At 40.3% G+C, this 15,697-nt stretch overlaps 1 protein-coding gene and 1 long non-coding RNA gene across 3 annotated transcripts in view; both read left to right on the forward strand.

Moving 5' to 3' along the window:
• Positions 1 to 11,766, forward strand: part of meis1b (Meis homeobox 1 b) — a 211,046-nt gene extending 199,280 nt beyond the window's left edge. Inside the window, exons 11-13 of one of the 2 annotated variants that reach the window (XM_063056112.1) lie at positions 7,198 to 7,287; positions 7,603 to 7,698; positions 10,225 to 10,360. In XM_063056112.1, coding sequence (XP_062912182.1) covers positions 7,198 to 7,287; positions 7,603 to 7,661 — 149 coding nt within the window. In that variant the 3' untranslated portion in view covers positions 7,662 to 7,698; positions 10,225 to 10,360. Of the gene's footprint in view, positions 1 to 7,197; positions 7,288 to 7,602; positions 7,699 to 10,224 lie in introns of both variants that reach the window. The other variant, XM_063056111.1, reaches the window with a different exon arrangement.
• Positions 11,767 to 12,881: 1,115 nt separating this feature from the next.
• Positions 12,882 to 14,746, forward strand: LOC134350137 (uncharacterized). The gene is made up of 3 exons (XR_010018829.1): positions 12,882 to 13,068; positions 13,154 to 13,333; positions 14,569 to 14,746. It is a non-coding gene; the product is annotated as an uncharacterized LOC134350137 (long non-coding RNA).
• The last annotated feature ends 951 nt before the right edge of the window (positions 14,747 to 15,697 follow it).

The raw sequence follows: 15,697 nt of genomic DNA on the forward strand, positions 1-15,697 counted from the left end.
TATTTGTTAAGACAAACAAGTGATTTCAGGTTATTTGTTATGTTGACGTCATCACTATTCAACTGTTACTTTATTAAGGTGCAGCCAGCAGGAACCATCTTTCCATAAAAAGGAAGCCATCTTTTATTTTGCTTTTTAGCTGTGCAATGTTAATCATTACTGAGTCCTTTAGAGGGTATCTAATGGGACTGTAAATCGGGGAATTGTTTAATAGCTGTACAAGTCGCATTTTCCTTGTTTTCTAATGCAGAGAGCTATCCTTATACAGTATATTCTAACATAATATAGTCTAGGTCTTTATTCAAGGCTATCTCTTGTTTTCTTATAAATTCCATTTATTTTTATTTGAAAGCCTTTAGCTTAAAATGTATGTAGCTGTACAGACTAAGTAAGTCCCAGGTCTGAGCCCCAATCAGTGGTGAAAAAAAATTATTTTAGATAAGTGTTCGGGCAGATACTTTAGTGTGTCCCTGCATTTAAAAAGGGGAAATGTATCTATTCCTAATTACAACGTACATTTTGGAAGCATGGGAACAGAGGATTCCCTTTTAAGGAGATGGGAGATCGTTCAATCACATGTTAACTGCTGCCTTTATTCCATAATCCTAAATATATTTAGCTAGCAAATAATCCATCAAACTCCGCCCCAACCATCCAATAATCCATCCACCCCAATCACATTTGGGGGATAGTCTTCAGATTTCTTCATAATAATCAATATAGTAAATACTCAGCAGTTCCTGTAGTATTTTATGGAGAGCAAAATAAAATTAAGATTTCAGATCAATTAACTTTTTTCAATATATTTTGAATAAAGGGGAAAACAAGAAGGAAAAATGTCATAAATGTTGAACTTTCCTATTCCCAACTCAATGACCACTAAATTCCTACATTACAAGAGTCACTACACTTCAAAAGTACTTTGTTGGAGGTAAAGTGCCTTGGGACATCCTGAGGCCACGAAAAGGCATTATATAAATGCAAGACTTTCTTTCTTTGATGCACACAACGCTCTATAATGCACATCAACAATAGGATTGCATTATCAACACAGAAGCTTTCAGAGGGGCTGCTTTTAAAGTGTGAAAAGGAGAGTGACAATAATGCCTCCAGGTTTATGTCTGGTGGGTGCTGCAGACATTGCTACCAGATCAGTGGCTTCTGCACAGGGACAGTTAAACCCGATTATTAATAAACCATGTGTCAAACTCTGCAGTACAAAGTAATATAAAGTTCTGAATGCCAGCAGAAAGAGGGGCATTTAGAGCTGATCCAAACAATGGTCCTGCGAGTCCCCAAGCTGCCAGAACTGCATTCATCTAAAGTTCCCCGTACTAGTCCTGCTGGGTTTTTATCAGCTATCATATTCATATGGAGGCAGCAGGCGCACGTTTTATATTGAACCCAACTACCTTGCCCCAATAATTAGAAACAGTGATTATATCCTTTCTCTACAGCTCCAACCCTACATTTCTCTGAGGTATCTTTGCTCTTCCGATTTCGGCTTCAGATTTCCACTGCTTCACCTTGGAGGCTGCCCCTTCACCTATTTGTACCTTCCTTCCCAGAATCTTTCCACCCTTTCTCTTTGCTTTTTAAGTTTTTCATTACTTGCCTCCTTGAAAGGGCTTTTAGTCCCCTGCTCTAATATCTCATTCCATGATTTGGTGTCAAATGATGTTGAAAACTACTGCTCTGTATCCTCGGTATCCCCTCCGAGGGGATTCATTGCTATTTAATGCCTATGTAAGTCCAACTGGTTGTAATTCACAGGACCCACATCAACTCAGATTATTCAGCTTGGGTCCTGCCTGAGCTGGGGAATTGTGTTCCACTGAATAAAAAAACCTTTACCCAGACTCACTGTTCCAGCTGCTGGCATTACAGGCTTTAAGAATCCCGTCTCTAACACACACTGAGAAATCCAAAACTTTTTTCTCAATGCGTTCTGTAGGAAAATTATCAGAATTAGAGGCAGGGTTTGGATGGGTGCTCAAAGAGCCAGCACAGAATAGATGGACCACCTGGCTGTTGCTGAGCCGCGCTGAATGGTACTGTATGACTCAGGACTAGTATATCTAAACTGAATCCTATTATTTCTTATCCTCTTGTTGAGGGATTCATCTAATATGCCTTGTTCTCTGCTTTAACATTAATGCAGTTCTCAGTGTGATAATAGGCATGGTAGAGTCATTTAGCACTTCATAATTCATTAAAAGGGCATTCTCATCTTTGTAAGTCAAAGTCAGGGCCTTCCAGTGGTATTTTTAAGTATTTAGTGCAAAGATGTAATTTGCTTTGCAATGAGATAATTCATGTTAAGAACCAATATTGCTTACATTTGACATGAAATGAGATATATCTCCGCTAATCTCTTAGTACATATAATCGTGGGATGCCTCTATTAATTAATGAACTACAAAGAAAGCAGATACAGTTTGTATATACAAGAAACCTAATATTGCCATTCATACAACTATCAGTGGATTCCAGGTAATAGGGACCAATGCATTTTGGTCCAATTAAGCAGCTGCCCCAATTAGCCGAAATTTCATGGAAATAGTTTACAAAAAGACAACCTGCCATTTCACTGAGTAACAAATTATGTACTTAAATGAAATACAGAACTAATGAGGACACTACCAACTTTACTAGAGTACTATCTAACTGCGTTCCTAATAGTTATCAACAGAGAAATGTGTACAATGTACATTGCCATGTTCTTTTGATTGACTGCATATCACTATACAGACACCTAGTGCAGATTATGGACTGCCTTCATTGCCTTTCTGCTTGAAGTAGTGTCAAAAATGACTGTTCTTAATTCGACTTCCATTGCTGAAATGAATAACATAAGACAAGCATATGCAACTAACACTATTAAAGAACTTTTCTTTCTAAGCATGGTGTAGAGTCTAATAGCCACACAAGTGCATGCGATTGATGGTAGTTAGAAACTGTTGCATCCTCCAAATCTTCATTTTCATTGTAACATTCAAGATGATTGTCGAAACCACTTATTTGGGAACATGCTTGTCGAAACTTCAAAAATAATACCTAACTTTTTGAAGTAGTAAATTTGTTTCATTTTCACTTCCAGCCATTTCTGGTATCTCCAAGCCTCAATGCCTGAAACCACAGTGAGCAAAACAGTTCTGAATTGTCTTACTGCTTATTTCTTGCCAACTATCAGTGACAAAGATCACTGTTTTTGAACACAAATACATGCAACTGACTCCATTTATAAACTATTCACTCTAAGCACAGTGTCGCGTCTTAACTAGTGCACACAACTGACACTAGTTAGAAACTGTTCAGCAACAGTCTTCTGTCCCAGTTAAGCAGCATAGTTTCCTAAGTAAACAAAGGAAATCCTAGCTATTGTCTATATTAGCTTTTGTTCTTTAAGCATGTTCCCAAATAAGTGGCTGCCTGTATTAATGGATGGCCCAATTAACCGGAATCCATTGTACATACATAGTATGTATGTGTAGCATATACTGTACATACTGTAAAATATAATTTATACCATCAAAATCAAAGCAGATGATTCAATAGCTTGAAGGACTCATTTCCACTAACCCTGCAAGTGCTTTATGTTATCACTTCCTCATTTTCTGTCATGTATTAGTTTTCATGTAAATCTAATTGAATATTATATTACAATGAAAAATAAATCTGCCTTTGAGAAAAAAAATGCACTGAATAGAATTTTGGAAATTCATGCATTTTTCATGTTAAGATTATAATGAAAAGTTATCCATCGGGATGCAAAAATCAGTTGCTAACCTTTTAAATGTAATCCTTTAGGCTCATACTGACAAGACTTTGCCAATGGCACTTGCAGCAAGTCAGTTGTCAGTGAATTAATCTGCTGCCCACTCTTGCTGATATGTCATAACCAGGCCTCAAAAGTCAAAAAAGAAAATCCTGTGTTGTTTGCTCATCACCTGTTCATGAATTAAATTTGCGATAATCATTTAATTGTAGTGCACAACTAACTGCATTTATGTGGCACCTTGAATGTAATTTCAAACATCTCAAGGACGTGGTTATTAAAAAGTAGATAATTCACCAGGTCACATACCAAGACTTTAGGACAGGTGACCAATGCTTAGGTCAAAGAGGTATGTTTTAAGAACTATCTTAAGTTCAAGAAGAAAATCCCACAAACTGCTTTTCTAATAACTGCACCAAGGTTCCACATTTCTTTGTAAAGTCTGAATTTTATCAGACTCGGTATTTTTGTCGATATTGAAAATAAACTATGAATAATGAGAAATTGGATCAACATATTTCTAACCCATTGAGTCCCCTTATTCCTTAGTCTGCACAGAAAACAAAAGATTGACCCAGTCCCTTATTGTTACACTGCGGTTTCGAAGCAAGCAAGAAATGTTAAAATGCTAAGCGGTATAAAAGCTTTAGGCTGAGTTGAGGCTGGCCTTCTCTCAAATGGGAATAGAAAAACAGCAGGAGCATCTTCATTGAGCCCTTGTCACATTCTTTGAGTAGTCAGCCCAAGTATGACATAAGGACGACATTGGAAACAAGACAGTAGCCAAGCGGTGGTAGATGCATATCCCAGGATGACCAGCATCGTAAAAGACTCAAATACTCCAGAATAAATAAGGTTATCCTGATTGTACACTTCTGAACACTTATAAGTGTTTCCAGGTGATTTCATTTTGTGTCCATCTCCTCACTCCAGTTGGATCAGCAAAGGAATTAGCAGTATGGTGGAGATGCTCTTCAGGAGGTGATGGTGTGTCATTTAGCCTTAAGATCTGTCCTCGACCTCCACTGTAACCATCTAATGGAAAATCCATTCAAGCACTCCCCATTTAAAATGACACTCATTCTAACCCGGGGCCTTCGAATTCCATCCAGCAGAATTCTTCAGATGAAGGATTTTACTACCAGAATAATATCTGGAAATAGCTGGACACAATGATGGAAGATTTGCTCTCTGTGTTGTGTGCGACTAAGGCAGAAACCTGTTACATTTCATTATAGAGACACTCTTCATTAATTCTTTTAAAATGAGCTTTTATGTTTCTAAGTTTGAAAATAAATAGTTTAGTATTGTTTTTAAATCACTGCATTTTGTAGAGTTCTGATATATTTCTCTCAGCTGCTGGCTCTGGTGAATATACTCCGGCTCTTTGGCATCCTATAACGTGAAGAGGGTTGAAACCATAAGATGCTGTTGCCACTTAAAATGTATTATAATATAGTTCAAAAACAAGAAAGCATTGTTTAGGGCTTAGGTTAAAGAAACAGTACATGCATTTCTATAAGCACCATTCACACAGCATCAGAACAATCCAACGTAGTTTATAACCAGTGAAGAACTTTTAAAATGTAATCACTGTAATCATCTAATAGCAACCTGGTGGAAAAAGATCAGTACGTCGTGCAGCGTCTGTTACTGGGTTTCCACCTGAAGCATGGATTATTCATCTCCCTTCACAGCTGCTGCTTGATCCAGTGAGTTTCTCCAGCAGTTTGCTTATTAATCCAGATTCCAGCATCTGTGGTCCTTTGTATTTTTATCATCTAAAACAGCAAACTCTCAGAAACGGCATGTGATAATTGTTCTCTTTAGATGTACTGATTGAAGAATAAATCTTGGGTAGGGCACTAGGGAAAACTTTGAAATAGTGGTATTGGATATTTACCCACTGGAGAAAGCATTCAGGCCCTTTGTCGTTGTTGCATCCAAAAAGTAGCATAGTATTCCCGCACATGGAAGAGAAAATCTGCAGGTGCCGGAAAACCTAGGTAAAACACACAAAATGTTGGAGGTGGCATCTACGAAAATAAATAAACCAGATGACGTTTCAGACCAAGACCCTTCATCAGGACTGGAAAAAAAAGATGAGAAATCACTGCAAGAAGGTGGGGTGGAGGGGAGGAAGAAGCACAAGGTGCTTCTCAGTTACCTCGGTCATGCATCAGCTTCACCAGCCTGGATAACTCTGTCAAAGTCCCTGGACTAGGCTTGCACTCAGAACCTTTTCACACTGAGTTGAGACTGATCTCAACTGAGCCATACTTGAAGATCATTTTGGATAAATTTGCCTCAGTTCTACCGTATAAAAAATCTTGGAGCGAGTGTGGAAGAGATTTACCTGAATGGTCCCAGGGCTGGAGGATTACATTAATTTGGAGAGGCTGGCAGAAGTGGAGATTGTTCTCAGAGAAGGGAATATAGAGGGAGATTGCTGGAGGTGTTAAAGTCACATAGGGTTTTAATAAGAAGAAATTATATCCAATAGCAGCAGAACTGATAATCAAGTGCCACAGTTTTAAGTTGACTAATCTAATAACTGAAGGTGATGTGAATTTTTTTTAGCTGCTGGAATACATAGTTTTAACGGGTTTGGGTTTTCAAAGAGTGCTGGGGAGGAAGCAGGAACTGATTGAAGAACCCCACCAGAGAGGCAGCACGCACAGCGTGGGCCAAATATCCTTGTGTAAAATACTCAATGCGGGGGTCAGTGCTGAACAGAAAGGGATCATTTTAATTTGTGGGATTGCAGGTGGAGCCATCAATGGCAGAAGGAAATTCCCAGGGCAGATGTAACATTCTGTGTCCGATTTTCTGAGTTCCTGGGTCCTGGTGAACACATGGTTTCCCTGCAGTCTCTAAAGACAAGATGATAAAGAGTGCATTGTGCAAAACCTAGCACAATTGCAGTAGCTAATCACAGGGCAAACTCTAATTACTTTGCCACAAAGGAATTGTGTAAAGACTATTGTGAACCTTCCATATTTTTCTGCAGTATCATCTTCAAGCAAACTAATCAGCTAACTTTATGCAGTGTGCATGTAGTGAAATGCAATGTCCTGTTAGTAACCAAAGCTAAACGGGTTAGCTACTCGTTTCTCTGTTTCACTAATATAAATATTCTGAGTCCAAACAGAGCAGCAATCAGTATAAATAATGTAGCATTTGTCACATTAAGTGAAAGCGTTAAGTACAGATTGCATCAGTTAGGTAAGTATTTTTCTTAGCCATGTGAAATATTTGAGGCACAGGCTATACAGACTAATAAGCTCTAGTCAGTGAGTTGAGACTCTATTCATATGCTTTATATTATGGATTCTGTACAGACAATAGGTTCCAGAATTTGAATCAGATCTGAGCATTGTAGACAGAAGATGATATCCAGACTTGTTCTTAATCCTCAGTGAGCCAAGGTGCACCCTACAACCCAGATGGCCAGCCAATGGGAGGCTTTGTGATGGATGGCCAGCAGCATATGGGAATCAGGCCACCTGGTAAGATTTTAGATTTTTTTTGTTCTTGTGTCCTTCATGCACACCAGTGTTACATCTTCACCCACACATTCAGAGTGCTCATCAGGATTATCACCCTCATCTTCTGCTGCACTTCAACTGCCTGCCTTGCCTTGCCTGTCTTCTATGCACCTAATGATTAAAAGGGAGAAATGGTTCCTTTCGATTCTGGGAGCCATAATCCCGCTTGACCCTGAGGTCCTTGTATTAAAAGAAAAAAGGGTCGTTTTTGGCGCTATCTGTTTTTTGACTTTGCTCATTTTCTGGCATCTTCTTGGATTTTTATCTCCCTTCTAGGACCTATGAGTGGAATAGGCATGAATATGGGCATGGAGGGGCAATGGCACTACATGTAACCTTCATCTAGTTAACCAATCGCAAAGCAAGGGGGAAGTAAGTACAAATAGGGTCTTTGTTTTTACATCTTGTTTCAGGAGCATATTTTTTCTCTTCATACATTTTTTTTTCCTTTTTGTTGTTCCCGCCCATAGCTTCATGCTTTGTTCACTCTTTTCCAAACTACTCTTGGGCTGCCTGTCCTTTACTGTGCCTGCTCATGAATGTTTGAATTCATTGTCAGTGACTTGAAACTTATTGCAAGTACACATATATGTTATATATAACAGTTAGGGAACATTTTTGCCTAACGCTATTATCTGGAACTGTGCACAGTAACGCAGCACTGGCCACATGACAAAAACAAGAACCAGCCAGAGGGGGGAGTGCGTCGCCATAGCAACAGACTGATTGGCAAAATGTAAGCAGTCTGCAGCAGTGCAAGAGAAAGGAAAGAGCATGTCCCCAAAGTGTCATAAATCTGTCTAGCCACAGTTGATGCATGAGTTACATTTATACACTAACCTGTGAGCCACCAAAAAGGCAATCAGACAGTGTTCCAAAAGCAAAGGATAACAGAAGCATTGACTATAATCTGAAATGAGACAAATCCCTGCATATTCAATTAGAGTTCTGATTTATCATTCTTCCCCCCCCCCCCCATCTAACCAACCATGGCAGCTTTTATTTTTGATAAGGTGGGGGTATTGCAGAAAATAGCATTTTTAAAAAATGCTCATCAAAATGGAGGTGGGTGTTGCAGTTATGGAGCTTAGCCCTGGCTAATTGCATATGGCTAAATTAAGTATGCCATCACGTGCAGTGTGACAAATGGATTTGACTTTTCGAGTATACAAAAATAGAGATCATTAATGCAATGCTGAATGGTTGGTCCTAGTAAAGCAAAGCCTTGTGAGTTTACTCCATCCTAGTGCCCTTGCCCTTGATGATAAATGAGTGTTATTCTCCCTTTTTTAATTAAACTAACCATTTTTTGCAGTTTCCTGGAGCGCTCAGTCCCATTTAAACAACAAACCACATCAACCAACAACAAAAAAAGGCGCCTTCTTGTCCACCGTAATTTTTCTAAAGGTTGTCACTAATTGTGTTCCTTGTGGTTGTTTTCTGAAATGAAAGCACTCTGTTCTTATTGTTGTCTCTAATGTGGCAAACACATTTTAAATATATCAAGGCCAAATGAATTCTAGATATGTGCTCTGCATGGAATCAAAGATCAGTCTGACAATTAACTGTGAAAAAATTCCATTGAGCTGAGGAATGCAACAGACTTATTACCTCACCATGGAAATTTCTAGCTTGGCTAATTTAAATATTGTTTCTTAGTTTCTAGGTCAATTAAATTTAAATGATGTATTATATGCTTCATGACCAATTAAATTAATAGGTTATTACAAAAATATTATCAGCTTATTTGATTATGGAGCTGTGGGTACAGTATATTTTATAAGCAATTTTCATTAGTTCAAAATTGTTCCTTTAGGCTAGATTAAGCAGCCGTTTTCTGCACAGCCCTGAGCCCTGAATCCAAGGTGTTTGTAACAGTCACAGAGCCACATTACTCAGAAGCAAAGCCAATTGAACCTACTTAGTGAGAGCGCTATGCTTTCCACCCCTGACGATTATGGAGCTTATAGCTCTTAGAAACAATACCCCTGTCAGTTCCCATCAACCATGGCAACCCATGCAGAAGGTAGAGGCCCACAGAAAGCAGGAGGCTTATTGTTTTAGCCCCAATTTTCCTCTTTGTATCCATCCAAGCTCAGCCAAGGGTGGCCTGAATTCAAATTCGGCTTTTCAGACATTACTGATCACAGAGAAAGATTTAATTAATGAACATTATTGATTTGCTTCCATTTGCCAAACAGCCTCACAGGTATGGTTTAGTAAGCATGCTTAGTGACCCCAACCCCACTGCCCATCTCGCAACCCCCCCCCCACCCTAACTCCCTCAGAGGCCATTGTTAGGAAATCCACCCTCCAATTACGAAGCAGAAATGTTTTAACCTTTTTACAAGGTCATAATCTCCTCTTTTTGCTTGAAATCTCTCCATTTACAATAAAAATGATTGTTGATTAAGGTTTCCTTTAAATTTCTGTGACCCCACAGACCCAGAACAACGGGATGTATGTTTTGTTCCAATATTGTCCACTTCGTCCTTAGTGTGGTAAAATAATTAGAATTACCTTCTACATTGCACTGCTACAAATTTCAACACAACCTCTCCAGCAGTAATAAGGGATTCCCTTTCAAACTGTGAAACTCACCTCAACATTACTTTTTGCATGGTCATGTTTTTCCTTTATGGTGATATAAACTGTATCAGTCACTGCAATATTTATTACATTTCCCTTTGGTCTCTGTGTCCCATTGTTTAGCACAACACAACATGGCTGGATGTGTTTGCGAGATACGTTGAGTAACACCTTTAATCAGCTGTATTCTTACATATCTGCCATCCTGTACGATGAGTTATATGTTTTGAAAATTTTCCAAAGTGCAGCTCAGATGATTAGTTTTGTTCTCCTCTGCCTCACACAATGTGTCCATGTGTTTTCATGCAGGACTACAAGGTATGCCAGGAGACTACGTTTCTCAGGGTGGTGCAATGGGTATGAGCATGGGACAACCAAGTTACACGCCTCCACAGATGCCCCCACACCCTGCCCAGTTACGACACGGACCTCCCATGCATTCCTACATTCCTGGACACCCTCACCACCCAGCAATGATGATGCATGGAGGACCACCGCCCCACCCTGGAATGCCAATGTCAGCATCTAGCCCCACAATGCTAAACCCAGGAGACCCAACAATGGGAGGACAAGTCATGGACATCCATGCTCAGTAGCCGAAGGGAAATAACATCCACAATGGTGGCCTGAGTATCAGAGACTGATTATGATACAGTGACATGGGAGCTCTGTTCTTTACATCAACTGTGGACCAATGGGAATCCCACCTCTTTCAGAGGGATCCTGAAACCGGGAAGCGTCAGTCAAGAATCAACTCCTGGGGACAAGAAATTCAGTTTAATGCTATTGTAGAATCACATAGGATGACAGGAGAGAGAAGACTGCTAATTATAACTTGTACATGGTATTGTACTTCCCCTATAATATGTCGTTTCTTATAGATTTTAAACAAAAAATATGTGAAACTCTCTTCCACACTATGTGTGTTGTTTCCAAGGCCCTAAATCTCCTCCAAAACCCTCCTTAGTGCAAACTGCGCCTTATAAATGTCCTGCAAATGACTGAAAACTGTTATTATTAGGATTTTTTTTACAATATTAACTATGTCGGGCAGAAGACTGCCATCCCAGGATTTCAGTCATGCAGTCTCTAGCCTGGGGCTTGAATTAGCATGTCTAATTCATTTACTCACTATATTTGAATTGGCCCGAACAGATGTAAATCGGGAAGGATGGGAAAACTGCAGCCATCAACAATGATTAATCAGCTGTTGCAGGCAGTGTCTTAAGGAGACTGGTAGGAGGAAGCTCCGAAACCAAAAGGCAGTCTGTTAGACCTGAACTGTCACATCAGAGACTCAATGTTCCTTGCACCAACGCTGACATACATCACTTTCTGTTTGATGCAATTAACCATCCAACGATCAGTTGAAGACATTTTGTTTTTTTACAAATATGTTTACACCATTTTTCTAGTTTTTTTTTCAAAATGAAAATGACAAAAAAAATTATCCTCCTGCGTGCATTTCCTTTATCGGTGGTCCGATCCGGAAGAAATTATGTATACGTTGTAAATAAATACATTTTGTTTTCTTCTGTGCAGAGGAAAGACTGGAAATAATGAATTGTATTATTGGAATTTTTTTTGTAAAAGTAGCAGTTTGGTATGAGTTGGCATGCATAAAATGTACTGAATGGGATGAGCTAATGCCTTTCATTGTGGTTATAAACAGATGCTTGTGGATAGCATTTTTTTCTATCAAGAAGCTGATAATAATATTAATCGCACACAGAGTCTTAGAGTTCTGATCCAAGCGGTTTGAATTGTAAAATAACGGAGTAAATTGTAGTAGTTTCCCTTAACTGTGTGCGATAATGAAATCTGAATATAAAATAAAAATTATTTTTGTCATGCTGATTTCACTTGTTTTGGGAATACGATGTTTCGCCCCTGCAGCCCCTGTTCAAGCACGAATGAAACAATGAAACGCGTTGGGGAGTCGCAGGTAAAAACAAGAAAGGTAGCCGCGGCTTCCTTGCTTGTATTCAAATCCTGGCTGATGACATGGGCAGGAAAGTTAATTCGCAGTGGGCTTTTTGCTGAGTTTAGAGGCACTGGATACGTCTAATATGTAGGTATTCATATTAGTACCCGATCTATGAGTTTGTTTAAAATAGACGATGCCTCTGAAAGAATATTTTCTCTCTCTTGTTCTAATATACAGCAACGGCGAAGAGGCGGAAAATATCCCCGCATCTCCATCCACACAGTTCTTTTCAACTCCTGGCTTCCCGCTCGCCGCCATGCAAAGCTTATTAATAGTGTTGTTAATAATTCCGTAAAACTTGTCGAGACTGGACTAAAAACGGCGCATTTGTCTGCTGGTGCCGAGCGTATATATCATCATGGTGTCTGAATGTTTTTAAAAATCAGAATATCAGGGGAAAATACAGAAGTCTATGATGGTTTAATAAGGTTATTTATATACAGTATCGGATGGGACGTTTATTAGTTTCGAATGCGTACTTTAAAATATCTGACTGAATTCTGACTGAAATGTAAAGAAAATAACATGTGAATGTCAAATATGACCCTCGCCTCCCAAGGAATAACAGATCACCATTAGCCCAACGGAAGAGGATCCCTTTGCATTAAAATTCATTTAGATAAAATTGCCACAAACATTTAAATACAGAGATTAGTTCCTCCTCACGCCTTATTGCACTCTCTCAAAAGACACGTTAAGTACATTTTGCTCGTGGAGATGCCGTATTCTTGGGCTGTTTCGCGTTTCCTAGCTACACCAGATCCCTACCCCCTCCCTAGATAAACCCCCTTCTCCCTCCCAATCGCGCAGCGAGCGCTAGCACTGGACACCAATGCGTGGGGATGGGCTGTGTGCTGCGAGAGGGGGTGGGGTAGTTTGTCGCGGCAGATTCTTGGGCCCGGGGCCGGCTGCGCCGCAAGGGCGGCCTCTTAAGGCGAAACAGCGAGCAAAAGGCAAGCGGAGTAGAGGGAGACGGGGGAAAGTTAGCCTGGTTAAAAGGGGGAAATTGCGGCGTATCTCCACTCACTCCGGACTGGTGCAGGGTAGCAGTTACTGCTCCATCAGGTGTCTCTGTTATCTCCTGGGAAAGACGGGAGAAAGATTCCCGCGAATGCTTCCAGCAAAAACATTCCACGCGACCCCATTCCTGCCAACCCGCGCTCCAGGTGCGGGAATCTCCTTTGCACAACCTGTTCTTTAATGAGGGAACTTTATAGAACAATTGGTAACGATGACTTTTGTGTCTTGCAGGTGGGGAACGGGTTGAGGTGGATGATGTCGTCAGACTTTAGTCACAACGGAATAAGAGGGCTATTTTGTTTTTAAATGGGATTGGGGGAAAGAGCGGGACTAGCACGATGCCGTGGCTGGAAATCGGGTGAGGAGAGAGAACTTCAACGTTTGCCCTACCCCAATATGTCCTTTCTTTAGGTATGATCGGTTTCCTTGACGACATTGATACAGCCCCAACCCCCCGGACATGCAAATGATTACAGAGGGGGTGGGGGTGGAGAAAAGAGAGAGCTCACGCTATTTCTGGACCCTCATCTATCACTGTCAGGAGATAATGATTCCCGTTGCAGCTCTTATTGATGTTTGTAATTGCATTATCTCATAAGGAAGAGGGGGTGGCGATCAATGAAACCTGGGTCTGTGCGGTAGGGGCAAGGAGGGCAGAATGCTGTTCGCATCTCTCGCCCCCCCCCCCCCCGCTCCAAGACAACTATTCGACATCAGCCCCGCAGCCCCGGCCAACAAACCCAGGACAAGACGTGGAAGGGTTAAGACGTTAGGAGGAAGACTTAAAAAGTGAGAGAGAAACCTTTGAGGCACCGTTGTGATTCCAATGAATAAAGACTCTTAAGTTTATTATCAGCGTTGGGTGACTGACCACCAATCACTTTCATTAGCCCGTTAAAATCAGACCTTAAAAGTTTTAATGAGCGTTCCATGGTTACAAAACGTGCAAGACTTTAAAAAAAAACCTCAAAATATCTTTTAAGCCTAAATCAAATCAAAACTCTGTAATGGATGGTGCACTTTAAAAGATATTTTAATTATCTCCCCTCCCTCCCTTCCTTTCAACCATTTGCTGCTTCAGGTCGCGGTGAAACAGTCATTTCGTGACAACTGGTTCCTGACGAACAGGTCATAACCTCGCAGTCATGTCAAATTTATTTTTCCCTCTCTCCTTAACGGTGAGACGTGTAGCTTATAAATAAATAAATATATAAATAAATATTTGTGCTTTTGGTTGGCACATTACAGGAGAGGCTGATGTCCTAACGATGTACTTACACCCCAATCGCCATCACTCCCAACTCCCCTTTACGAATTTATTAGGAGTATTCACCGACTTGTGTCGTTATTTAGCTCTCGGATTAATGCTGACGATGCGGCTCATGCTTGGCTTCTGTTGGAGTAACTGGCCGCTCTCTGCTGTACTTGGCGACCCTTGCTCTCTGTCCAGGTTGTTTGCAAGTTTTGACTTTTACCACGGGCCTCAGATTTTGCAGAATCTTGATCTGATTGCAAATAGTCTACGAAAGAGATAAGCTTAACAGAGACAATAGTAATAAATGTTCCCTGTAAACGTTATCCTCTCCCACAATACATTTAAATTTGCACCCCACGCAAAATGCCTCAATTCTATTTTCCTATTTCAGACAACCGTATCCCTATTCCTTGTCGTCAAAACGACTCGATAAACGACCATACATCTTCACGGCTGCTTCTGGAAAATACCGGGAACAGATCTGATTGATAGATTTGAAACAAGATCAAGAGAAATGTGTTTCTTCTGCTGCAGAGATATCTGTGATATTAAACTGAATTCTCTTTGCTCCCCAAGTTGCTTCCTTTATTTACCCAAGCCTTCATTTCAGGGGAAACACATCGTACTATTTTAATATGTATATATAGTTCTACTTTATGTACCAGAATAGTTGTATGTTATGTTTTTAAATCAAGAAGATAAAAGCCCGAAATAACATATATTTATCCAATTCACATTATGGTTGTTGAAATATTCCACGGAACAAGTTTCTTAGTTAACGTTACAATCGTTTAATCTTTCAGATTGATCATTTAATCTGAGTGGTGAGTTTTGTGAGGCTGTCCCGAGCGGGCTAAAGCAACCTTTCCATACACCGCCTCGCTCAGGTATTGCGCGTACGACCGCCTCGCTCTTTTACAGGTGACCATCCTAACCCTCCCCTCGCCGCACGGAGCTCAGAGGCCCCTCTGTATCTTCGATTCAAAGATCGGATTCCACTGGGTTGAAATGCCTCGGTTCCCTAAACAATGTAAGAAATAAAAGAAAAGAAGAAGCAATCGATCTTGATGAGCACCGCATCGGCACCGTTATGGGAACGCGTTAAAATGCAACAGAGGCGCGATCTATTTCCCAGTTTGGAAAAGTCCAACGAAATTAAGTTTTGCCCATAAAAGAAAGCGCTTTAAGACGGCGTAGCGGTACGATTGTTGATACACATAGCCATCGTTGTTTCCAGTCACTATCCAGAAATTTGAATGATTAACAAGAACTCATAAAATCACACGCTTCATACGCTGTACCCATTTTACAATCGGGGAATTTGTTTATTTACAAACAAAACGACGTCTGGACCTTTTTGTGCACTTCCGCCTAGTGACAGCTCTTTCACGTTTCCCTCTGTGTGCCATTAATTGGAGCATATCGAAATTATTTTCTTTCAAGACAAATGCCAAGATCATAAATAAAAACGATTGAATTTGCGTCGAGGCTGAACGCATTTTCCAAGCGAATGACTTTTA

The sequence above is a fragment of the Mobula hypostoma genome, chromosome 8, assembly GCF_963921235.1.
Source record: "Mobula hypostoma chromosome 8, sMobHyp1.1, whole genome shotgun sequence".
NCBI classification, from domain to species: domain Eukaryota; kingdom Metazoa; phylum Chordata; class Chondrichthyes; order Myliobatiformes; family Myliobatidae; genus Mobula; species Mobula hypostoma.